Source organism: Ricinus communis, chromosome 10, assembly GCF_019578655.1.
Source record: "Ricinus communis isolate WT05 ecotype wild-type chromosome 10, ASM1957865v1, whole genome shotgun sequence".
Lineage (NCBI taxonomy): Eukaryota > Viridiplantae > Streptophyta > Magnoliopsida > Malpighiales > Euphorbiaceae > Ricinus > Ricinus communis.
The window spans coordinates 7,085,385-7,112,441 of NC_063265.1; the positions used below are offsets into that span (position 1 = coordinate 7,085,385).

The 27,057-nt window shown below is 31.1% G+C and overlaps 1 protein-coding gene across 6 annotated transcripts; it reads right to left on the reverse strand.

The window, feature by feature from the left end:
- Positions 1–10,083: 10,083 nt before the first annotated feature.
- LOC8269356 (regulatory-associated protein of TOR 1) lies at positions 10,084–25,579 on the reverse strand. 6 transcript variants are annotated; one of them, XM_048370115.1, is made up of 20 exons: positions 24,730–25,579; positions 24,126–24,209; positions 22,438–22,540; positions 21,652–21,734; positions 21,386–21,544; positions 21,178–21,294; positions 20,899–21,056; positions 17,189–17,343; positions 16,920–17,064; positions 16,751–16,829; positions 16,529–16,630; positions 16,127–16,210; positions 15,893–16,003; positions 15,310–15,663; positions 15,041–15,230; positions 14,084–14,662; positions 13,638–13,967; positions 13,413–13,506; positions 10,646–10,770; positions 10,084–10,571 (listed from the first exon to the last, which is right to left on the reverse strand). In XM_048370115.1, exons 1-20 carry the CDS (start codon positions 25,078–25,080, stop codon positions 10,261–10,263), a joined length of 3,714 nt encoding a protein of 1,237 aa, XP_048226072.1. In that variant the 5' UTR covers positions 25,081–25,579; the 3' UTR covers positions 10,084–10,260. The 6 variants fall into 6 exon arrangements, 4 of the variants coding, with proteins under 4 accessions (XP_048226072.1, XP_048226074.1, XP_048226073.1 ...); XM_048370117.1 differs by lacking the exon at positions 10,646–10,770 and having other exon boundaries at positions 10,436–10,571; positions 24,730–25,566; XR_007214429.1 differs by lacking the exon at positions 10,646–10,770 and having other exon boundaries at positions 10,529–10,571; positions 13,413–13,536; positions 24,730–25,562.
- Positions 25,580–27,057: the final 1,478 nt, after the last annotated feature.

Genomic DNA, 27,057 nt, shown 5'->3' on the forward strand with positions numbered 1-27,057 from the left:
TTTAAAATTAAATATATATCTATCTCCTCCACATAAATAGTCATATCATTGATCTAGAACTTTATTTTAAATTTTATTTTAGAATTTATATTTATTTATTAGGATCTAACTTTTAATTATCTTAGGATTTAATCTTTCTAGTATGGTTTATTATTTTTAAATTTTTATTTTTTTATTTCTTTTATAATTATCAATGATGTGTGTTCAAGTGTGCTTCTAAGGTTTGGATGGTGGAGATTGGAATTCAAGTTCATGGTTTACTGTGCATTGCAAAATTCGAGAGGAGTATTCTATCTTTTTCCTCTATTTTTGTTCTTTATTTTTCTATATGCAATGACATTGAGGGCAATGTCAAATTTAAGTGTGGGGGAGGAAAATAGAATATTTCTTCGATTAAACTTTATACGTCATATGCCATGAGAATTAACAACTTTGGTTAATCTTTGCAAAATTTTAAATTTTTCCACTCAGCTTTTTCTTATTGTTCTATATAAGAGTCGATGAAAGAATGCTATTATGTTAAGATTCTTGAACTCTTGAGTTAGTTTTAACATGTATAAATATGAACTCATGAGTTATTTGTACTTAAATGATCAAGTGTTCATCTTTTGTATATGGACATGATGAATAGTTTAGCAACATTTGACATGGGTATGATTTAGATTATAATTTCTTTGTTATTAAATTGGCTTGCCTAAGTTTGTGAGATATGATATGGGCAAGTTTAAAGCTCTAAGTTTAATAACTCTACTCCGCTAATTTTAGTTGCTTAGTAACCGGGGCTCTTCATGACCAATGTCGATTTTCGCGTAAAAAGGCAATTGAGATTATGAGTATGCAAAGCATCTTGAAGTATGTTTTGTTGAGTAACCAGGTGCATTCATTACCCATGTTTGTATTTGCGTAAAAAGGCATAACATCTTAAGAAAGAAAGAAATACCCCAAGTATCAAAAATTAAAATCCAAGGGGTATAAAGAAAAAAAAGTATAAGAGCTTCAAAAGCAAGTAATAAATGCCTATTGTTCTCTTGTTTTTGAATGAAGGTTTTGCCTTTTTGAAAAGGGTTATAATAATTTGGATTATGCATCATAGTTGTATCATTTGAAGATGAGTTAGACTATTTGTTGTGAAACATGTGTGAAGGATTGGATGCTTGAGTCTTTTGATTAACAATGATTGAGTTTATATTTTTAAAGAAAATTTTATGACTCAAATGTTCTTGGGTTGACATGATCTTTGCATTAGTAATATTCTTTTGAATAATATCTTTAAGCTGAGTAGGGATGTTTTTCATGATTTTTGCAAAAGTTAATTCTCAGTTGCTATTTACTTGAGGACAAGTAAAAGTCTAAGTGTGGGGGTATTTGATCGGTCCAAATTATGTATAGATATTTAAAGGTATTTTAAAGTTTTAATAATATATTTCTATATATAAAATGGTGAAAAATATATGCTTTTGCCTCACTTAAACTTAATTATCTATTTTAAGGAATATTAGCAAAAAGAGAAAAATATGGAGCTAAAAGAAGCTTAATAGGATATATTCGTGTCAAGGCCCAAGATTAAGACGCATGGACTGCTAATTATGAGGCCCAAGGGATATTTTAGTCATTTTGTGTAATTATTAGGATTTATATTAAATGTTATTTATGGAATAGTATTTGATGGAGATTAAGATACTTTAAGTCTTATATTTTAGATAGACTTATATTAGTATACTTATCTTTAGAGAGATTTATTTAGAGGAGAACTCTCCTCTATATAAATCTCTGCAAGGAACAAGGAAGAAAAAAGAAGAAGGAGGGGAGTTTTCTCCTACCTGCTCTCTACACCTGCAACCATTATTCTCTCCATAATTCTCTACAGTTTTTCATAAACACTTAGTTTTAGTTTTCATAGTTCTTTGAGGATCTAAGGAGCTTTTCAAGAAATGGAGACTGAGGACCAATCTTCTTCTTACTTGAAGAAATTCTGGATCTTGAGGGAGCTTTTTATTTTATTATTTTATATCTTTTTATTTAATACCATGATCATTGGGTTAAATATGTTAGGCTAGTTTTCATAAGTATTTAGTTTAGTCTTTTCAATTTGTATGAACCTTGTTATTTATTTATTTAATAAATGATTTCTTTACCTTCATATCTTTATTAATTTCAGTTATTATTGTTAGTTAACCATCATATTAATTTAGCAATATAAATTGTTATGAAAATTTGTAGGTTTAAAAGTATTAGAAACATCATCTTTACTTTAATCTATGTTGGTATAAGAAACCTAAATTGCATCATTAGCTTGAGTGATTTAGGGAAAAGGCACATCACCATCTCATTCATTAGATCATGCTTAAAGTAAAATAAGGAGATTACTAAGTAAATGGCTAGATTAAATACTGTTTTTAGCATATAGTTTTAGATCATAAGCATTTGCATTTGCATTGCATATTTATTTATTGTTTAGTTACTTTACTTTATGACCATTATCATCTCAAACATACGATTTAGAGTGTTTAAATTTACTTTTATTGTTTTGTGTTAATAAGTAGTCTTTATAATAAGTGGCCTCATAGTACATTGAGAGATCGACCTCGTGGTGAATTTACACTTACTATAGGGACGGTTCGTGCACTTGCGAATACTAAAAAAGACATATCAACAATTAAATTAAATTCTATTAAAATAAGTAATTTTTTAAATAAATTCCATACTAGTTCATCAATATACGTTATAACATCAAAATATTTCTCTTAATTCACTCACCATATCTATCAATTTAAAATTATAAAAATATATAAAAAAATGCAAAAATATAGAGAAATTTGTTACCATTGTTGATTGTTTAATAAACCTATACTTCTATGTCTCTCTCTAAAATAAACTTCAAATTATAAACCCTAATCCACCGACAAACTAACAGTAAACTTACAAGTCAGACGTTTTATTTTTTAGCACAATAAATAAATAAATCAACATAAAACACATAATAAATAACATTTTAATAAAATAATTTACCAGATAATACAACAACTATAAAAATTATCTAACCTTTTGGTAATACAGTGTGTGGATGTCCTACCTTTCTTTGTTCAATCACAATTCCAATAAAACACTTTAAATTTATAAAGTTCCACTGACAAGAATTAGGGATTTTTCTCTTAACACTTTTAGAGATTTTTAAATTTTAGGTCAGAGATACATGAGAGAGAAAGAGTAAATCTTGATTGTTGTTTAATCGCCCTTTATGTGTAGAATAAAATATCACGATTATTTTTATTAATTTATCAAACTTAGTAATAAAATTCAATTAACTTTCCTGATGTTGCAAGTGAATTGCATGCATCTTAGTCAACAACAGACATGAATAAATTGAATGTTAAGTAAATTGCTCAAGTTCGCCACTTTGTGGACTTAATTGACCAAGATTTAAAAATCTAGGTAAATTATCCACTTAAGACAAGTTTAAGAGGCAATTTAGCATATGTGCTGTTTGGTAGTTATACATTCGTGTTTGTAAGGGCATGTTGATAGGTTCCTCACATATAAGGGTTATCATGTTTTTATATGTTTAAGACAAGACAATATGCTCGATTGCATATCATATTAATAATAAAATTAAATATTATAATAAATTAAAAAAAGTATCAAAATTAAAAGTCTCACATTTGATGATAAAAGATTAAAATTTTCAAATGTTAAATGTTAATATAGAAATAATAATCCAGTAAAGTGTCGATTTGTAAAAAAATGACTGAATAGTGAATTCTTTTTATTATCTGATCAATAGTGAATGGATAATATTTTTATTAAATAAACAATATATGTGAAATGTTTTGATGAACAATAAGATTTATAATATTAATTTCTTTTGATTTTGATTGATTATATACGCGTGAATTAAATTTAATATGATACAGTATTTGATAAAAAGAAAACGCAAATGTCGAGTGGGTTAAATTAATATTCATAATCCAGAAACAATAAGTGAAAACTAGAAGGAAAAGAATTCAGTGACATTAATATTTGTTCCTATGTCCAACGCAAAAGTACAATGGATCCGACCAGTCCAAGCAAAAAATCAAGATTCTAAAATTTGGGACACCTGTGGATATGCTTTTACAAAAGAAAATTTTGAGAGAATTGACAAAAGGAGAAGCATACATGCGCCATGACATACAGGTCGTGACATCACTGACTGAGGAGTTTGTATTAATGTTAATGAATAATCATTTGTATAAAGAAACAAAATTAAACTCAATGATTAAGCACTCGATTCCAATTCCCAAAGCTGAGCAATAAGTTTTCAATTTCTTCTTTTTCCACGCATGTTTGGACAGAGTGTCCACGTGTTCGTAACTGTCTCTCCTCATGTAAATGTTTTATGGGTTTTGATTAGGACAAGTGAATATGAATCAAAAGGGTTAAAGAAAGTTTTGAACTTGTCAAATTAAGATAGCTATTGCCCAAAGCCAAGACTGCTATTATTATTATTTTACATATTCTTCTGATCAAGTTGATTTGATATCAGTTGATGTGATATTCACCATTAATAATATTTCGTTCTCTTAATGGGTTACTACATCTGTTTGAGTGCTAAATATCTTTACTTTTTATTTTATTTTTGTAGTTTATAGAATTTAAAAGTAAGTATGAATTCATTAAATTAAATATAAAAATAGAAGGTTTTTCTTTTAAAAGAAAAAAAGAAGGCAGCAGAAAAATATCATATCTAACACAATTAATAATTTTTATTATAAAAAATAATAATTAAAACTTAAAACTTTCATCTGAGTTCTATTTCACAGTGTCAGATAAGTACCGATAACAATTAATAGTTCATTCATCAACTAATAAAGAAATTTATCATTTAACGAAACTTATTATTTTTAAATTTTAAAAATAAAATATTTTTATTATTTTCAATATTTACTCAAACTAATAAATAAATAGCTTATATCTTATTTACATGAATTTTAGCATTCATGAAATTCATACGATGTAAATTGGAAGAACAAATGAATGAATAAAAAGAATCACTGAGGCCAACATTCAACAGATAAGGTGTCTTAATTACGAAGGTTATTGAAGGACTCTGCTTTTTCTAAAGGCTTAGTCCACCCTGAATTGAAATTACAAAGAAGGGAAGGGCCCAGATTTGCCTTAAACCTTTGTGCATCACACGTGGGCTTATGCAATAATATTCAATCTCAATTTAAATTTCATCTTAAAAGAATTTGTAAAATAGCCCTTATTCAACCCCTAGACTTCCACTTTATTTCCGGATTGAGTCCTTGCGTTTTCTTTTCTTATCTTGATAACATTAAACTTTTATATTTTATTTTAGTGATATTAACTTGTTATAAATTATTATTTTAATTTTAATTTATAAAAGTTTATTATAGTTTAGATTTAAATTAGGCTTTTTATTTTAAAAGAGATATTCTAATTGGAATGGTGTCTTTTAAATTTAATTTATTTAAATTAAATTCTAATTTCTTAGAGTAAATTAGTTATATTGCATTAGTTAAGACATAAAGTTTTAGCAATCGATAAAAATAAGAATCAAACTAGTAAAAAAAGGAGGAGAAGAGAGCTATTTAATACATAAAAAATCACATGAAACTTTATTTTTGAAAAACAATGAAAGAAATTCAGATAAACTATTTTAGTAAAAACTTAAATTAATTATAAAATATTTTATTAAAATTTTAGTTTTGTCAAATAAAAAAATTCACTTGCAAAATTCATTTTAATAAGTAGATATAAAATTATTGATGGAGTATGTGAAAATCTATTAATAATATGTTTAATTGAAATTCATAAAAATTATAGAATTTATATGCAAACCTAAAGTTTATATGCTTCGAATGAAGTGTTAAAATTTAGTTTAAAATCTTACATAATTAAATTTAAATAAAATTTGTTATAACTAAATTAAATTCTAATAAAATATATAAAAATTTTAAATAAATTTCATATTAATAAATTAATATCTTATAAAAATATCTCTTTTAACTTTATTATTTCTGTTTTATATTTTTCATATATTTTCCTCAAATAAAATAAATAATTTTATAAATTTCAATTAAACTTAACATAAATTTTTTTATTAATTTAAAATTTAACTTTATATAAAATATTATATGAGCGTATGCCGCTAATTCTCATTTAAAATTATTAATTGTTAACTACCATTTGACACGGGCATAATTTTATATCAGCTCTTTTCTTAAGAATCAAACTGATAATAAGAAATCCTTGATTTAATTAACTGAAAAATAATAAATTTAGATAATAAACACCAATAAACCAGCTAATTACCCGTATACCCTTTTTTGTTTAAAAAGTCAAAAAGAAATAAAAATTAGTCGGTTAGCCAAACTAACAGCTTTTCTAACAAAAATTGTAATAAAACTCCAAATTAAAACTAAACGAAACTGATTTTTTAGTTCAATTTTGATTTTATATTCAGTTCGGTTATTTTTTTTTTCTTTTTTTGGGTTAAACTATTCCTACCTGATCACCATGAAAATTGAAAGGAAATATATCAAAGCTCAACACTTTGGATGTAAGGATACATAGAAAGCAGCTGGAAAAGTTGGTCAAAATTAGTAGGCCGAAAAGAAAGGAAGAGAAACAAAATTGAAAATGCAAATTCTTGGAAAGGATTAATTAGAGGTGATGATGTGTTTCCAATTTAAAGCTACTCAATTGCTTTGAGGAGAAGGGGCAAAAATAAAGTCTTTAACAATTTTAGCAGCTAATTATGGGCTTAAGATTTTTCTTGGTTAAAGGCTTTCTTTCCCCTCCTTTATAAAAGAAAGCATTTAAAGAAAACTAAGGTAGATGTCAAATTTTGTCCCCTTCTTTTAGCCCCACCTTCTCTAATACTTAACAATAAATTTCGACTCAAAGAGGAAAAATAACAAATCAAATTAGATAACTTCATTAATTTAATTTAGTTCCACCTTAAGTTAATTTGGTTGATCTACATATCTTTTTGCAATCAATTTGGAAAGGTGACTTTTTCCCTAATCATAGCGAAATTGCATAGGGATGCCTTATTGTTGCCCTCACCACTCATGCCATGAAATAAAGAAAGGTCCTGATAGTTTGTGGAGTTCATTAACATGTATTTCTTTATTTTGTCTTGATTTTTAAGTCATTTTCTGCAGTAGCCTTGTTCTGACTTCAAAAATTGAATATTTTTGTATTACAATTCTGATTTGTATAAACATTACCCAACACCAAATTATTGCTGGATATTTACTATTATTTAGTGTTTGTTGTTAATATATATATATTTTAAAAAAAAACAAGCATAGCTTACTATCTAATGATAATTGTTCAGGATTTAATTTTTTATAATTTGAAAATTAAAATAAAACAGGATGTAAATGACTTTGCCTCACTATTACACCATGTATCTTTTTCTAAAACTTTCTCTAGATCAATTAAGGAGGGATTAATAGACAAGAAAGGATGCTATAAATATATTACTTACAAAATCGTAGAGCAAAATGTTGAGTACATCTATATAGCCATACTCTCGATCGAAATACACGTATGCAATGCACCAACCAGTTAATGAACATTAAAGTTGTTAGCGATGATTTGTTATGGTGGTGACCTTGTAGGGCCTCATGCATGACCCATATAATATAATATTTGAATCTGTGAAATTAATTGAGGTCACTAGCTGCTTGTACAAGCATACGCAAGACAGCAATGAATTAGCTAGCTAGCCAGCCAAGCCAAAGATTTTCGAACAAAACATGTGGGTCTATAAGAATCAAATTGAAATGGACAAATCCATATGCGTTTTCAAATCAAGAATCCAAAATATCAAGTAAAGCGAACAATTCAATGCCCTCTCTCTCTCTCTCTATCTCTCTCTCTCTCTCTCTCTCTCTCTCTCCTTTAATACTCAGTTTCAGAAACCCTAACTTGGGTTATATCGACCCTCTACATCCATGGATCCATACGTTCTCTAGAAAAGACAACCCAATAATATCAATGATTTAAGCATATGAAAAAATTATACACTTGATTAATGGTTGATCTAATACAAGTCTTGAACGTCACTATATATTATAAAGAAGAATCTTTAACTTTATATTTTACCTTTTCTCATCTCCATGTATCTTTTCCACATATTTGCTTTTGTGTGTGCATTAATTATCATGTCCATGTACACCAAAAAGAGAAGGGAATACAAAAAGAAATGTAGCAAGTGTGTGAAACAAAGAACCAGGCACCAAAAGACCTCGTGGGAGAGGAGAACACATTCCCAACAAGAGGACAATGCATTGTCCCTACAAGGTGGTCTGCTACACTACATAGTCATTAATGGCGCGCTTTGAGACTTTGAGCAGTGCTACGTACTTCAAAGTTACAGCACAAATCATGAAGTGGAGGGTGTGTGTGCATATATATATTAGCAGCCAGTCTATTCTTGCTAGCTGGTTTAGTGATCACATGACTGCCAAATAATACATATACTGTTTTTCTTTTCTAGAAGATGACTGTAGTGGCATTAGAGTTGTATGCCAACCCATTCCCTCTTAAGAATTCTCCCTCTGTTCTCCTTTAATTGAATGATAATGCGTGTTGTGTCCGATTAAAATTTATATGTATCTTTATTTATTTAAATAAAATTAAATGGAAAAAGCATTTTTCATATATATTTGACTTTACAAACATCAATTATATGAAGAAAATAAAAAATAATACATTGAGTAGAACCTAGCTTGTTTTCATGTATTTTTTTTTAAGATTTCTAGCGTCTATTGAAACTCAATATGCAAAAATAATTTTAAAAAAATAAATAATTCTTGTGATATAAATATAATTTGACTCGGAGATACTAATAAAATGATTTAATCGTTTCGTATAGGTAGTGGTATCCACAAATAAGTTATGATATGAGTGAAACCCTTTTTGTATTTCCCTTTTCTGGGGTAAGATGCACAATAATATTATTGATGGTTGGTTCTCAAAAAGTATACAAATGCATATAAGGTCATCCATGACGTTTTGTTGATGGCTGTTAATTACAGTGATAATTTTTAGCATCCTATGACCTTGGATTGGTCTTAATATTCAATTGGTAATTTCTTTTATAAATAAAAAAATGCAGTGATCACTCAAATTGTTTGAATTAGGCGCGGATTATATTGTGATTTATTTTTTAAAATATTTATTTAATAAAAATTATAAAATTTATTGTTGAACAATTTATATAAAAAAGTTTTTGTATGTACAATTTACAAAATTTTATGTAAAAATTACATATTATAATATTTTATGTAAATCTTATATATTTTTATTAAATAAATATAAAAATATTAAAAATAATTACGCTACTATGACACTGTATAGTTGATCTATATGTGTGTTTACTTGGTTGCTGTACTTTCAATGGTGATTTTAGTTTTTCTGAACTCTTGTTTCAATTTGTTAATGTATTAGTTTAGAGACGTTGAACTACGGATTCTTGTTCTTTCTCAGACAAAATAAAACAAAAACTTGGACAGGGCTTTCATTTCATTTTATTTCTCCCTCAAATGGTAATTATTGAAAGATCTCGTAAATAATTGTGATTATGTACCATATTTGTTATACTCTATATTTAGAGATTTATGAGGTGTATTAGTAATCTTAGGAATCAATATTTATTTTCTTCTATATTATGGTTGTTAGTTGAATAATATATTTCTCCTTAATTAGAGAGATTAGTTGCCTTTTTTGTTCCTAGTTAAGCTATTTAAATAGTTGTACATCAATATAGAAAAATCATTCAGCATTCTTATATTTTTTTTTTCACTTTTTTTATGGTATCAGAGCTAAAAAAATCCTAGGTTTGAATCTTTTTCTTTTTATCTCAAAAATGTTTGAAGTCACGCCTGGGACAAGCCAACCTCTTCAGCTATCTCAGTCCGAACCTCAGAGAAATACATGAAAACCATCCCATTCATATTACTACAATCCGACTAAATAGTGATAATTTTTTCGATGGTCCCAATCTGTTCGTATGTATTTCCGAGGAAGAGGAAAGATTGGCTATATCACAGGTGATACTAAGCAACCTGACGTGAATGACAAACCTTATACCATTTAGGATGCTGAAAACTCAATGGCAATAACATGGTTGGTCAATTTCATGACTGAGCAGATAAGTGCAAACTACCTATGTTACTCTACAACCAAGGAATTATGGGACAATGTCTTAGAAATGTACTATGATCTTGGAAATCAATCCCAAGTTTACGAATTGGCCCTACGACTTGGGAAAATTTGCCAAGGTGAGAATTTTGTGACAAAGTATTTCAATTCTCTTAAACAGATTTGGCAGGACTTGGACTTATTCAATGATAATGAGTGGAAATCAAGTGATGACTGCAACCAGTACAAGAAGATAGTGGATACTGGCCGAATCTTCAAATTTCTTGCAGATCTAAATATTGAATATGATGAGGTCCACGACCAAATAATTGGAAGAAATCCCCTGCCTCCAATTGGTGAAGTTTTTGCCGAGGTAAGGAGAGAAGAGAGTCGGAGATATGTGATGCCATTACCTGGGGCGACAAAGGTAATATTTTCCTTAGTTATCCTCCCTCTCTCTCTCTCACACACAAAAACACATACATACATATTTGACAAGTCTGAGGCATACTTTGGGTTGCATAAAATGAAGTTGTAATTGCTTGAATACCCGTCTTTTGTTGTACTTCCATAGCAGCTAGGAAATATTGACTGTAGCAATAACTCAGTTCGCTACAAGTATAGGAGATCCAAAACTTAGTTTGCTACAAGTATAGGAGATACAAAACATAGCCCTCTATGCAATTAGTCCACATTATGTGGCCCTACATATCATAGATCTTCAGTGGTGGATGGCTTATTTTAGTTTAGAATTTTGATGAGTGTATTGGCTGGAAAACATTTGGATGACTTAATATTTTATTTTAGGCTCTATTTGTTTCATGAAAAATATTTTGTTGCGCATTTTCCAATGTTGGTGCATCCAGAAGTATTGGCCAATGGAAAAGATTTTCTTGGTCAAAGGGAAAACTAAATCATTTTCAAGGCATACTCAAACAGAGTCATTTGTTGGACTTTAACAGACTAATGCAAATGAAAAGAACTTGTATAAAACTAACTTGATATACATCAGTATCTATATCAAATACTGGCAACCATTTTCAATGACCTCTGACTACCATCAATGGCCCATGGGCAAGCTGGTCAAGGATGGTCATTAGATAATATTTTCAACTTTGTTATTTCTATGTGATTTATGTTTAATTATGAAAATATAAATTTTTGATGAGTTTTAAATAGTTAAAATTCTTTCCTATAAAAAAAAAAATTTGGGAATGTTCTAAATGCCAGAAAATAATTTTCTTATGCTTTGATGAGTTTTAAATAGTTAAAATTCTTTCCTATAAAAAAAAAAAATTTGGGAATGTTCTAAATGCCAGAAAATAATTTTCTTATGCTTTTCTGTATCCAACCAAAAAATAAAAAAGAACTGAGTTATTTTCTGGAAAATGTTTTTCTCAGACAATATTTCCTAGAAACAATTTCCACGTAACAATTGGAGCCTTAGGGTTTCCCATACTTTGTACAAACTATTGTCTCTAATGGTTACTATACTTTGTATATACATCCAAATCATTTTTCTATTTTCTGTTGCATGTAGCAGTATGTTTTTCGTGTTGCTTAATATGGATGCCACAGAATATGTTGTATGCTTACAGCTTCACTTTAGAAGACAATATATAGAAAGGACATGAACTTTCTGGTGATACACATTTAGTTAATGTTGTGATGATTAAGAAAGCCCATGACTTGGTTGAAATACTTTTGCAGCTAGTATTTAATTTGTATTTGAGCTCGTTGAGTAGATGACTGACATGACATCCATTACATAATCTGAGGGTTTTTGTGAAAGGGTGATATTTTAGGTGTCACCATGTTGGTAGACCTCAATGTAGTGCCATTGCTTACTGGTTAATTTATGGCAGTGTGATTTTCTATGATGCCAGCATATTGTCGCGCATCATGGAAGTGGCCATTTTCATTAGCAGAAAATGTAATCAGGCATATGATGTTTTGGCTGCTCCCTTTTCTAGATGAGTCGCCTAAGATTTTGTAAACAGCTATTCCAATAAATGCCCCTCTGTTTTAATTGGAATTTCACTCATCTCATTGATTAATTACATTGTGGAGAGTCTCCAAAGTTATAACCAAATTATTTGAAAATATTTGGTAGCATTAAATTATACAGAAGATTCCACCAATTTAAGGTTTAGCATGTTAACAAAAACTAAAATAAAATAAAAGTTGAAGCAGATCAAACTAATCATCTTTACTGCACACTTCCTCAATGCTCAACTTATTACACATAGCAGCAGAATCATTAAACATCCATAGCAAACAAATTTAAAAAAAAAAAAAAGAACATAAAATATTACTAAATGCAACTAAAAATCCAAATGAAAAATTCATCCTGTCATATGAGAATCTAAATAATCTGCACCTAAAATCTCCATTGTTGTTCAATCAAGGTCTCAAGCACAACAGATAAAAGAAAAGAACAAAGTAAAGAAAAAGCACGGGAATAGTTCTACAAAGGAAAAGAAACAAAGCTGCAGATTAGGTTTTTCTGCACAACCCAATTGAATCTCACTTTTTCTCTTGCCCTCTATTTCTTTTCATTCTATACTTACTTTTCCTGTTCATTTGTAATTTTCCTCCTGATGCTTTTTTCTTTTCTTTTTATCATCTACTCTTCTCATCCTCCTTTTCTTCATTCTGTAGAAAGTTTCAGCCTTTTTTTCCATACTTTCTACTGCTTATATTTGAATATGAGAAACCTAACCTAAATCAAGATTTGTCTTCTATTCTAAATGCTTGAACTTAAATTTTTCTTCCTTTTGTGCCTCACCTCTATCAGGAGAATGCTTGGCTTGTACTCCACCTCAAGCCTAAGCTCTCGGACCCCTTTTGCAATCTGAAAACACCTTCTGCTTTTATAAGTTATTTGGCCTAATGTTCTTTCATATCACCTCTAAGCATTTGAGCATAATACGCAAAGAGAAATTTTTCTTGCGTGATGCACAAGTCCAACGGGGCCTAGCTTGAAGGCAAGTATTGGGACGCACATAACTACATTTTTCAGCTTATATGGAATAGTTATGGACGACATGCAGAAAACATGAATATAAAATTAGCATGCCAAAAGTCAAACAAGGAGAATTAGCATCTAGGGGGATTATATCATAAAACAACCACATCCAAACTATCATGCAACCAAGCAACTTGACAATTCTGTGACCACATTTAGCATGTGAAAACAGCTATCATTAGGTTCAAAGAAGGTGATAAGAAATTCCTAGTTTAAATTTTCATACCTGATCCTTTCATTCCCATCAGCAGCAATGACAATAGGAGAGAAAGGATGCAACAATGCTGCCTTTGTGCCAGTTTCAAACTTTGTGTCCCAGCCTGCAATTTGATTATTTAACTAGCTAACAGCTACCCAAGAAGAAAAGAAAGAAAACTTCATCAACTCCAGCTAAAAATAGCACAGAAGTTTCAATAAGAAAATCTGAAGACAATAAAACAACAATACTTACATGAGTGCTGACACTTCGAAATATGATCCATTGCAAATTTCTCCCGCTCTTCTCTTTTAACCAACATTACTTCAGTGTCATCTGCTGTATTAAGAAGTGGCTTTGAAAAGTGACCACGACTCCAGTTATAAATAGTTGATTGAGGAAGTAAACTCCGTTCTGAGCCCCCAGAAGGTCCAACAGAACCTAAAAGAGGATCAGCTAATCCTGAATCTGGAGAACTCATTAGGTGAGGCCTGAACTCTAAAGAACAAACTCTGCGCATCCCTGTTAGATAACTTGGTCGAGGAGGACTGACAGGAGGAGTTCTGAATGTTAAAGGCAAATGACCTGGCAATAACAGCACGGAATGAAAAGTTAAAGAGGAAACCTATTATGAAAATCAAAGATACAGGTTTGGCAGGTGGAACATTTAGCTTAAATAACATGCATGCATCCCAGCTTACCTGCATTCATGTCAAACCATGATGATGAACGAGCTAGTCCTGCAAGACTTGGAGATGGAGATGAAGTTGTAGGTTCACCAGGCCGACCGCTGCCACCAGCGGAGGCAACAGGATTTGTCACTACTTGCTCAATCCCAATAATGGATAGCACTCTCCGGCCAAGGTTGGCAATGCGTGGAGAAGGATCCTTAGCCAAAGTACACATAGCCAGTACACACTGTGAATACATTGCATTATCCAACGGTTTAGGCCTCGAATGGTGAGCGACCCCGTCACTGACCACATCATTCAACATACCAGAATCAGAATGTTGAGATGAATCATCAGATAAGGGCGAACCATGCATTATTCCAGATGTAGCAAGTGGACTGCTAGTGGAGACTCTTCCATCCCGAACCACCGATGGGTTGTCATTGCCAACTCTCGTTAAAGGACCAATTTGAGATGAAAGAATACCTGTACCTTTGATATGGGCCAAAGAAGGTAAGGAGTTCAGAAGAGTATTTGACTGAGGTTTCCAATATGCTGCAGCAATTGACTTGAGGTGCTGCTTGTGGCCAAATGCAAAGCGGGCTAGAGCTGTCAGAGTACAACAAAAATTAAACTCATTGAGATTATTGTATTTCAATACTAAATAAACCTCCGACAGTAGCGAACAATTTCCTGTACTCCCACCACACACCAATGCCCCTCTATCCTTATGCATTTGAAAGAAATCATCTTGAAGAGAGATAAGGCAGCCCTAAAGATTATTTTTCAAGGAAACATAGATTTGTGCAAATATAGCATATCTATAAAATTTCAGCGTGCTTCCAGAAAATTACAAAATCAAGAAACATTTCAGGAAAGCACTTAGGTTGTAAACTTCATCAGTTCCATCCATAATCATAAAGTTGAAGAACATGCACAGAAAAAGGAAAAAGAAGAAAAGAAATAAGAATGATAACAACTGCATACCTACAGCAACCTCTGCCCTGACCAGTGGGCTGCCATCTGAAACAACATTCAGTAGACTTTTAACAATGCTAATTTCAGCTCTAACTTTTTCATCATCATCATATTCATCGTCGCCTGCAACACTATCTCGACATGCATCACCCCCAATATCAAGCAGGGTACCCAGAGCAAACACAGCAGAAGCCCTAACCTGAAATAGAATGGATTCAATAAATAACAGAGCAAGAGTATGATCTTTGGTGTAGGAAAATGATTATAAAGTTCCAGACCTCAGGTTGGGACTCGGAGAGTAGAGGAGCATATATACTAGGTGCATCTGCCTGCAAACCTATTATTTGTGCCTCTGTGAAATCCTCCCACAACTTCCCCAGGCATAGGCAGAGCCATTGAAGAAATAGCGGTTCAGTTTGACCTTCATTCGGCAATGAACCCCTAAGATGCTTCAAGCACACGTGAATTAAACCAGCTTCAATACAAGCTTCCTGACCCCTTCGGTGTCCATCAACAATAACAGCCAAAACAAATGCAGCCATTGCTCGCTGTTCCGGATATGCTTCCATGCTATCAAGAAACCTGATAAAATATGTATGCCCCCCGTCCTTAACAAGATCAACTTGGCATGACTGTGACCACAGGATAGAGCTTCATAAGTACCGTAGAAGTGGCACTCATATGATAAATAAATATTTAGCTGCAAAGGTAATTCCTCAAACAAGAGGAAGCACCCTCAGTTCAAATCATGAAGATTTTGCTGAAATAGACTTCAAAATCCCAAACCATATAATCTATCACCATATATAAATGCAGAAAGAAGAACACATAAAATCTAAATCAACATCACTCCAAATGTACCTTATCAAGTGCCAGAATTTTTGTCCATATGAATACAAGAATTTGCCTTAGTTCTGGTGTTGTTGTTTGCAACAGCTTCAGAACACATGGAAATATTCCAACAGATAATGCCTACAAATAGCAAAGCCACTTAATTTAATATACACTACATCACATACCACAACCAAGAAGCTTAAATTTAAGCAATACCACAAGTAATGGCAACAGAGTAATTGACAAAACATTAAGAAGTACCAGATCCACTGCCCAGGACCCCATATCAAGGAATCTCCCAAGAAGCACCAGTGCTTTAAACCGATGGCATTGGCTAAGTAGAACCTACAAATATTAATTAGTTAAAATGATTAATAACAAATCCAAATGCCCAAAACAAAACAGTAGGCTAAAGGCAAGGATGCAGATGAGTTAGAAGTACTTAATAGTACCTTCACCTTTTTATTTGTCCAAAAAATTAATTATAAAAGAGAACAAAAAGAACGACTTCAGTGAATATAATCTGAAGCATATGTGCTTTTACAGAATTTAGAAAACCATAAAACAAGGATGGACAGAAGTGTACACAAACATCAACAAGAAGCTGGAAGAGTGACCAAATGATAACCCTGATATTCATGTGGGCAAAGAAAAATTACGCACCTGAAGAACAATTGGCAACTGCTCCGGCGGCTTCTTATCTTCAGATCCATGATCCAACCAAACCTCAAAAGCCATCAGCTGTTCAGTGAAGAAAGGACTTGACTGAAACAACAGTACGACACATTATGCTCAGCCAGTAATTAGACACAAGCTAGGCGAACAAAACCATCATTGTTACAGAATCCAAATAATTGTGATAATCATGTTAAAATCCATTCACACCTGGAACTCTGCATTAGGATCCTCAACCAGAGACGGAAGCTGAGAGAGACAAATTTCAGCAGCCATATCCCATGCATCCCTGCAGTGAATATTAACAAGGTAGTGGTAATAAATGATCAACACAACAGGATGTTTGTAAGAAGAAAAAAAAAGGTGTCTTTTCTAGTACCACATATGATGCTGATGAGTTGGCGGTAACATTGGATGAGAAATTGGAGAACAATTAGCAGAACGCATAATTCTCTCAGCCAGTAGAAAATTTCTGAACAGACTGGCAACTAATAAATCTTGTCTGAACAGTCTTTGAAAAAGATCTGCACAGCAAAACTAAGTGTTGGTGACAATGATATGCACCAGAATAAAAGATCCAACACTGCCAGTTCTAATAAAATGGATGTGAGAGAAGAAAACAGTATTGTCTCCTCATAAACAACTTACCATGAGGGAGAACATTCCAGGCAATTGTGTCTGTCATTGCTGTAAAAATCCAATTCAATTCTCCCAGTAGTGTTTTCCGGTCACTTTGCCGACCAGGTATTTTATCTATAAGTGAATAATCAAGGGACTCGTGTAGTAATGAACGCTTGCAGAACCTGGGAAGCAAAGAATAAAATACCCAAATTTAGCAAATCATGACAAATGTAATGTTCATGAATGAACAGACTCAAAAAATAAAAAACATACAAGGAAAGTGCCCACTCAGAAGGCAAGTCAATATAGTAATCCTAATAAAACCAGCAGCAGTACAAAGAATACACAAAATCATAGGCAGAGGACTGAGAAACAATCATTCAGCAAGTCAGGCCAGAAAAAAATTATTTGCAGAAACTTCAAAATGTAACAAGAATAACTATCAATGAAACCCAGCTAAACAAGAATTCTATAACAAGAATTTTTTTATGGGAAATAAGATAGACATAGTGGTTCTCCAATGAGATACTACGCATACTAAGATATTTTCTTGCTTAGTGCTTAGTTTAGTATTTGTTCTATTATTTTAGAGAAATTGGATTTGTGCTATACCTTATTGATTTGACTCATTTCATATTATGATTCAAAGGTTCAAAATCGGCAGGGTTTACTAATCCTTTTCGTTGAAATCTGAAAAAGTTTTTTTATAGAATTCCTTTTGATTGATTTTATTGTTTCAGTACATGGTAGGATTCATATTTTAAATAATCAGAAATCTAGGAATTAGAATCCTAAAAGTAAGAGTAAGAGTTGCCTTTCGACATTAATTGGAATCAACACAAATCAAATAGATGAAGAAATAGAATTGGGACGTTATGGACATTCCATATAGATAATTGATATCTAGACATATGAATATGAGATGATATTATAGATATAGATTAATTTATATCTAGATTAAGCCTATATCTTTATATAGTACAACTGTATACACTAGAATAAAAAAAAAACGGATAGTATGATAGAAAGAAATAGATTTCTTTCTATCATACTATCGGATCTCATAGAATACTGCTAATTCTAGTCTGCTCATTTCATTTAAGACTCAAAAAAGGAATCCTTTTCATTTTTTTTTCTTCAATCATTGATAAGAACTGAGAAGTCAAAGAAGTCAAGTTTCATTCAAATTAATCACTTTGACTAACCGTTTTTATGTAAATTATAAGTAAAAAAGCAGTAGGACTAGAATGAATAGGGAAGTAGCAATAAACGCAAGAATATTTACTTCCATAATCTCATCGTTTCTTTTTCTTTACTTTGTAATAACTCAGGATTTAATCCCATAGAGATAATAAATAAAAATTCTTTGGCCTCTAAATTCAATGGGATGAATTCCATCTCGATGATATCGAGTCTGATCAATATCATGAATAACAATATCTGAGTTATCAAATCGATTCATCATCGAGAATTGAATAGTATAACATAGAAAGATCGTTTATCCATATTGAATTCAAAAATGGCGGGATTCTTGATTCAATTCATAATTTTTTGTTCCATTACTTTCTTTTTTTTTATTTGATCCCCATTCTTTGGTAATGGAATGCATAGAATATATTAAAAATAAAAAAACTTCAGTGCGCAATTTGAATGAGATAGATTGTTTCAAATTCAAATTTGTAATTGAGATTACACAGCAAGAGCAATATATGATCTTGTAAGAATATCCCAGAGCATAAATCATATCGAAATGGCATGGCTAACTCCAGAAGAAGTAACATCTCATGATGAAGAAAGTGAGAATGCTTCTATATGTGAACTTACAGTTGCAATGTTCGACACCATCTGATAAAACCAATGAACCAACTCAGCAGCTCCAAGAACTATGAACGAATCTGTTTATAGGCAATAACAATGCAAGTAGAGAATTACTTCTCCTGAAATGATGTGCTTGCATTTTTTTGGTTACCAACAGATGAACTGTAAAGACTTGAGATAAATTAATGTCTTAAGTAATATAATGCTCAGGCATACAATTGGGGATCTATTGAGCATAAGTATGAAAAGATGAGAGGAGAAATGATGGTTTCCACATTCCATGAAGACCTATCCACCTTTGCTAGAGATTACCAGTTCAAGCAAAAGAAAGGAATGGAATGAGCATAAATGTTTCAAGTGTGGGAAGGGAAGCAAGTGAGCCCATGAATCTGAAGCAAAGAACAAAAACATGCCATGTATATGAAAACAACCTAGGACAATGTAAGTTAAGACGGAGGACACACCAAAGACACAACAAGTTAGGGACCAAAAACGTAAAAAAATAGAGAGAAACAATAGGAAGGCCCTTAGGCAAGCACCCCTAATGCACCCTATGAACCGATACCCCATCAAAGCTGAGTAGATCATTAACATGAGAGACCTAGCAATTACAACACAAAGTGCTCATATTTGTATCACCACTATTATTAGAGAATCCAGAAAGATTAACAATTGGAACCTGTGAATCTCAGTTTCTGCACTATTTGAACCAAAGAGAACCAGGAATGGAACCATATAGGCAAATTAACCTAGATTACCAATGTATTTAACTGCATTCACTGAGTGACATGTAACAACTACTCTTATGTAACATGTAGTGTTTAACAGTGTAAATGATAAAAATACAATCTAAGTGGCACTCCGAAAAACAAAAATGTCTACTGCATTCATTAAAAGTACAATAAAACAAAATCAAGCAAGATATTCAGATAAGGGCATCACCTGGAAAACTTTTCTCCCAGGCAAGATATTTTAAACACTTTAGTATAACAATTGTAAATAATGCAATGCTAATTCTACTATGTTGTTTGATTATAACCCATTATATGCCATCAATCATCATCATCATCATCATCACACTTATTTCTGAAATCCCCAATGAAAATTTGATAAAAGATTTATTAGCTATATGACACACCATAAGAATCAAAACTATATCACCTTGTCAACGAGATTCGAACAGAACAAAATAAAGAGGATTTAGGTAACAGCTCAAACTAATTTAGAGTTTTTAGAGGCTTTAAGCTTAAGTTCAATCAACTGAACAAGACATGAACCTAGAACATATACCAAACCACCATTGAGCAATAGAGCTACTGCCGAGACGAAAAACCTTGTTCTACCACATATTTGTCGGTACATATTAATGAGTTAGCAAGAAACAAGGGTTTAAAGAATCCAGGTGAACTTTAAGTTGCCTTTCTACGTAATATGCCAATTTGTGAATCAGATGTTCTTCCATTCCCCGGAATGAAGCCAACAATGACTCGCTTGAGAACTATTATAGGAGGACAGCATCCCCTTGAGTCTAGCACTAGTTTTGGTTGTGGAATCTTGTGCAAGTTAGTTTGCAGTTTCCAAGCCCCATAGAAGCCATATATTCCTTGTAAACACAAAGACTCCGCTAATAGCATCCAAAATATAGGTTCACAAATAATATTAGCATTACCCAACAATAACAGTATCAAATCCTAGATTCCAGAAATAGCCAAATAAATAATCTAGATATGTAACATGGACACAACCAACTTAGAATACAAGCATAGAACACACACAAAAAGTGAATATAATGAAATGCAAGATACAAACAAGATATGTGAACAATGTAACCATAATAAATAAACCAAAGGTTAATAAAACAGAAATCAAAGGTTGAAGTTTTAACCAAAATGAAGAACAGGCAAAGAAACAAGCTTCACCATCTCAATGCCATCTTGATTGGTGTGGTGAGGCAAGAAGTAAACACATCAGCAGGAAATTCTGCACTCTGAGGAAGAGTCTCATGTGCTTCACAGGCAGCAAGCAAAATACAGTCCTTCACAGATCCAGTAGAGCTGGAAGAATTCCAGTCATGAAGCTATCAAAGAAAACAATCCAACATTGAAAGTGAGACCAACAGAATAGTAGCATTGGAATTCAACATCTTAGTGACAGATTACCACAACAACAAAGTTAATAGTAAGAGTATTGGTCAATACCTCTAAAAAGGCATTGACAACCATCCCAGCAGCAGAGCAATCAAAAACATATATCGATGGAGTCTTCAACCAGGAATCAAGATCACTGATTGGCAAGGGGATATACTGTGTATAGCTCTGTATGATCACAACAAACAAGGATAAAGTTTTTAATATGTGGAGATAAAGGAATTGCTACGGGGCGTGTTGGAGGTGTGAAAGGGAAGACCTTGTTGAATAGCCAGATTTCACCATTGGCAGTAGGCTTTGGAACACCATGACCATTATAATGGAAAAGTACTCTCTCTGACTTTGCATATTTTCGACATGTATTACAAAGTTTCTTAACCTCTTCCACAGTAGGATCAAGTTGCACTTTATAACGAGCCTGCTCATAAGTCAATAAAGTATATTTTGAAACAAAGCCAATGCACATTTAGGAGGGGGGGGGGGGGGGAAGGGGAAGAAGAAAGTGCATGATAAAATCCCGGTTACCTTAGGTTGCCATCTTTCATACTGCACACTCAAGGTTTTCCCAATTGTGTCAAGAGCTTTTTGAGGTGCCATTGAAAATGGATCTGTGGAAGGAAAGAAGTAAGAAGGTACTAAAAAGAGGACCTATTGTAACTAAATAGAGTAATTTCTTCAACAAAATCATTGTACTCATTATTAAATGAAACTTGGTCAGGAAAGAGATAAATGATATGAAAAAAGTAAATTGTTTTAAACTTGTATGGTGGTATTAAACTGAAGGAGAACTCTTGAGTACTCATCTAATTTTAGAAGTCACAGTAAAACCAAAAAGAAAAAATAGAGTTAGGGGGTGTTTGTTATTGTTTTGTTTCATGTTTTTCATTTATTTTTTCAAATAAAGAAACAAAATGTGTTTGTTAAAATTGTTTTTGTTCTCTTTTCAAAACTTTTTACAGTGTTTAAAAAACAAAATCTATTTTCAATAAACCAGTAAGTGTTGTTTTTATGATTTTTGTTTCCTATTTTTTCTCCATTTTTCTGTCCCCACGGCTTATTTCTTTTTTATTTTTTTTCTCTCATTACATTCTTATGTAAAATTAAATAAATAAATAAAACTATTTTAGAAAAACAAAAAAATGCCACCAAACTAACCCCTAAAAAGTGGACAGAAATCTCCAAAAAGGTTCTAGCAACTAATTAACATCATCAGTTAAAACTTAATTCCAATTCCACAATGCAACCACATCAGCGAAGAGATGGAAACTATACAAGAAGCAAAAGAAAAGAATCAGCAGTTCAAAGAAGCACCTATCCAGCACTCCATTCTGGCACAAGGGGATATCTTAATAACATCAGGTGGATCAACACTGATGTTTAAGCATAAAACTAGAGCTACATATCCCGTCTTCATCTGCACAAAAAGCTTAGAGTTAACAAACTTAGCACATACCATAAACCTTAAGGAAAAGCACCAAGAATTGATCATGTCTTTTAAATTAAAACAGACACCAGCACAAGGAAATATTACAAAAAAAGCACAAAGATACATATCATGATAACCAAGATTCCAGTCCAAGACCCAATTAACAAACAAAAACATTACCCTCTAAAGAAATCATTTCCTTGATGATGTGGAATAAATAGAGGCAAGCCATGAGCCATGCCTGATTTTGACTAGGCTACTCCCTTGTTCAACCTTTTTCCACCTCTCAAAATGAATTAATAATGATCCAATCCAAAACAGGAGGGAAATTTACCTATTTTACATTGTTTTCAAAATTTAAATCCCTCCGATTTTCCATCCTGCTAACCAAACATAGCATTAACTCCCAACATACAGTGTCACTACCAGTCAAGATATAATCTATAGCCAATACCATTACCCTATCCTATCAAACTACTAAGCATTAGCTGTTGAAACAATATAACATGCTATCATCTAGACTTTACAAATACATTGATGCATTATCACCTTCAACCAAACAATACAATATAATTTTTCAGGATTATTTTATATGAAGTTGAGCAACAGAATAAATCTTAATACTCATTTGTCCCTATACTCACTGTAAAGCATATAGCATTAATCAAAAAAATTCAACGGTAAAAAATAATCATTTCATTTGTTTTCGATTATGAATATCAACATTTTTTGTTGAAATATCATTCTTCCAATGTAAGATAATAAATATCAACTACATTATCGCAACAATCTGGAATGCTTTTTTGTTCATTGACACTTGTTAAGGTGAGATCCAAACCCTTCAATCATTAAACTTACATCCTATCAATAGAGCTTCTTTCATTTAAATAATTCCCTAACAATCTAATGAATAAAGAAGTGTACAAGGAACAACCAAGTGACAAACAGTGAGACCAATATTACAAGGTAGTCTCTGTAATCTTCAGGCAATTTAACACACAAAAAATAAGCATACACCCATGAATCTCTTCCATGAAATGCTAAGTGCCACAAGACAAATACTATATGCAAATGATAGGGCCTCTTTGTTCCAAGAAAAAAAATCATAACAAGCATCCTCATAACAATACCTTCAAGGCATTCTTTACCAGTTAGTAATGAGGTTCACCAAATTCCAACAATTAATGAAAGTAATGAAAGGGTGGCAAGTGCTAACCAAAAGAGATGCATAGTAGTGGTGCCCAGAAGCAATAAGGAAAGGTTTTGCAATTCAGTGAAAAAGCAAGAACAAATAGAAAACACGTCCAAGGGATTTGGGCTCTATAGGAGTAAGAGTATTGAGAAATTTATATATAGCACAATGGAAATGGTACTTGGTAAATATCATATTTGGAGAGTTAATACAGGCCACCACTAATAACAATATCAGATAGAACAGATATGCCAACAATATCAGATAGAATAGATATGCCAAGAAACTGTGAGGACTACATATTAAAGCCTTTTTATATAGACATTATCACTAACCTACAAGCAAAATCATAAGGGCTAAAATTGAGTACAGTACACTCACCGTTGTGTTGTTATTGAAAAAGAGAAACCAAACTCCATTGATGCTTATACCTGACATGACTTGGATGGTAGCAACAGCATTCTTCTTCAAAAGTCACAGACTACCTTATTCAAGAAATAACCCAACAAGGAAAAGATATTGACTGAAAAATACCTAAACGAAGTCTTATAAGAACCTATGACAATGTTATGAAAAGGATGCAAAGGGCAACAAGCTCAAGCATAGGCATGATAAGGAACAGAATGCTGTTACAGAATTCACTTTCAGTTAATGATCTAATATTAGGAAACAACTATAAGAAAAGAAGAAAACTCATATTATCACCTTTACACGATTATAAACGGCACCATGAAGTACCACTCCCTCAGAGATAGAGCCTCCTAAAAGAAATGCAAAGCTATACTGCTGAAAGTGCTAACTATTTACCTAAACATATTGGTAATATTGCTAACTTAATCTTTATAACATGTATGGTTATTTAACCATACTAGATAGCTAAAGCATGTTCCTTAGTAATAACCATGACATTGTTGAACCACATTGCGTGCTATCTCATTCCAGTTGAAATTGCAATAAAAACAAAAATAAAAAGGGAAAATCTTACTCGATCTTTGGGCCGCCACTTGGAAATAAGACCACTATCAGAAGGACCAGAAGCTTCAAAAGCATCATGTCGAAGCTCACATAACACCATAGTCTGAGGTAAATAAGCCATACTTGTAACCGTAACAGCATTATTACTATTACTAACTTTTCCATAATTACTAGTAGTAGTATCTGAATCTCTTCTTTGTGACATCAAATCTCCAACAACAGCATCCTCGCCATGATTAGTAGCAGCAGCAGAGGAGTAATCATCGTAATGATTAGACACTACAGCAGAAGCAGAAGCAGCAGCAGCAACAGATGATTGCGTAGAAGAAAACCTAGACGCCATTAATTCTCCCAGTGCCATCCAAATCCACCAAAACCCTAGAAAAAATAAAAACAAAATCCTACATAGAGCAATCAAAGTTTTCTTCTTTCTTTGCCCTAATTGAGAAAACCATAGGAATGCTATAAATTATGGACCTGTCAAAACTTAAGACCCTAGGTTTTTTACACTTTATGCGGTTTAAGGATCGAGGGAAAGAGAGATAGAGTTTGTTTGTTCTCGTCTAATCAACAAACCCGCTGAACCAGCGGCGCATGGAGATTCGCAAGATAAACGAGAGCGAATCCAGCTCGGAAAGTGAGAGAAAAACCTGGAGAAACCATAGGAGAGAGAAAATGAGAAGGAAGTGGAAGCGTTGGCAAAGGGCGGTGGTGGTGGTGCATAGAACATTGGCGGCACAACCAAAAAACAGAAATAAAGGGTAAGCGATGAGAATAGGATTTTGTATATACAAAGTGAAAACTCAATACAATCAAAGTGTGTTTGTGTGTGTTTTCGGTTGTTTTCTATTTTTTATTTTATTTTACTTTTTATTTTTGAGATTATGCTGTTTCTGACCTGTTTTCCACATTTTTCTTGTTTATTTTTTTTACTCTTTCAGTCCCACCTATTTACTTTTCTTTATCAATTACTTTAATTTTTTCTAATTACACCGCATACAATTTAATAAAATCTTAATATTTATTTTTAATTTATAAAATCTAAAAAGATGATAATAAATTTGTAAATATTTTAATTTTTATTAAAAATATAAATTTTATTAATATAATAATATAAAAATAATTTTACTTAAATTAATATTATATAAATTAATATATGAATATAATTAATATTATCATTTTTAAGATTAAAAGTAATTATATAATTACAACACTTATTATTCAATATTAAATATTATTTTTTAAATTAAAATTATTATTAAATCATAAAATTAATTTATTTGTAATATAATTAATATATTATTTCTTATGATATAATTAGTATTATTATTTAATTAAAAAATTATCTATTAATTAATGTAATATTATAATATAATTAATATGTTAGTTTTTATAGAAGTCTGTATTTTATATAATTTAATTAGAAAATATAAATTATGAATCAATAATCTAATATTAAAAATTATAAAAAAATATATAAACTTGAATTTAATGGATCAAAAATAAATATATATATTAAAATAAAAAGTTTATATGTAAAAATTAAATATATATATTAAAAGATAAATTCTAAAAATATAAATTATATATATAGATGTAATATTTATGTGTTTAAAATCTCAATTAATAGTGTGATAACTAATATATGTAATTATTGACTCTTGTAATAGTCAAATTCAAAAAATCTATATTATTTGTCTTTCAATGAATTGATTTATTAAGAAAAAGCCATATATTAAAAATTAAACTTTAAAAAAATTATTGCATTGTGTTAATATTTCTATATATATATATGCAGTTTAAAATTGATTTAAAAATATAACAATTTGATATTTATGCCAGTTAGTTATTTATACACATTATATAATCATTATTATAAATAATAATATAAGTTGACTTTATAAGAGAAAATGAATAAAATTATATATTATACAATAATATATAAATTATTTTTAAGATATTTATAATTAATTTTTAATATAAAGCTATAATTTTTATCATAATTTTATTCATGCAATAAATTTAATTAATCATCAACCGGTTACTAATTAATTAATTATATCAACTCCATATTGGATTCTTTTCATACTGATTAATAATTTGACTAGTTATTTATTCATCTATTATGCAATTATTATTATTTATTTTATTATAATCTTAATTTACAATAAGCTTTATATGGATATAATTTAACTAATATAGAATTAAATCTATATAATAACAATAATAAAAGGTCTAATTGATGATATATATTATAAGTAGAAAAACGCTATAAGTTTATTCAATAATATTAATATATAAATTAATATTAATATTAATATTATAATTCATATTTTCA

Excerpts from the sequence above, each read along its gene's own strand:
- LOC8269356 (XM_048370115.1), bottom strand. The coding sequence starts at position 25,080 with ATGGCACTGGGAGAATTAATGGCGTCTAGGTTTTCTTCTACGCAATCA. Across the intron at positions 21,057-21,177 it reads TTGTCAATGCCTTTTTAGAG|CTTCATGACTGGAATTCTTC; the intron begins GTATTGACCAAT and ends TTTCTTTGATAG. Across the intron at positions 17,344-20,898 it reads ATCAAGATGGCATTGAGATG|GTTCTGCAAGCGTTCATTAC; the intron begins GTGAAGCTTGTT and ends TTTGCTTCCCAG.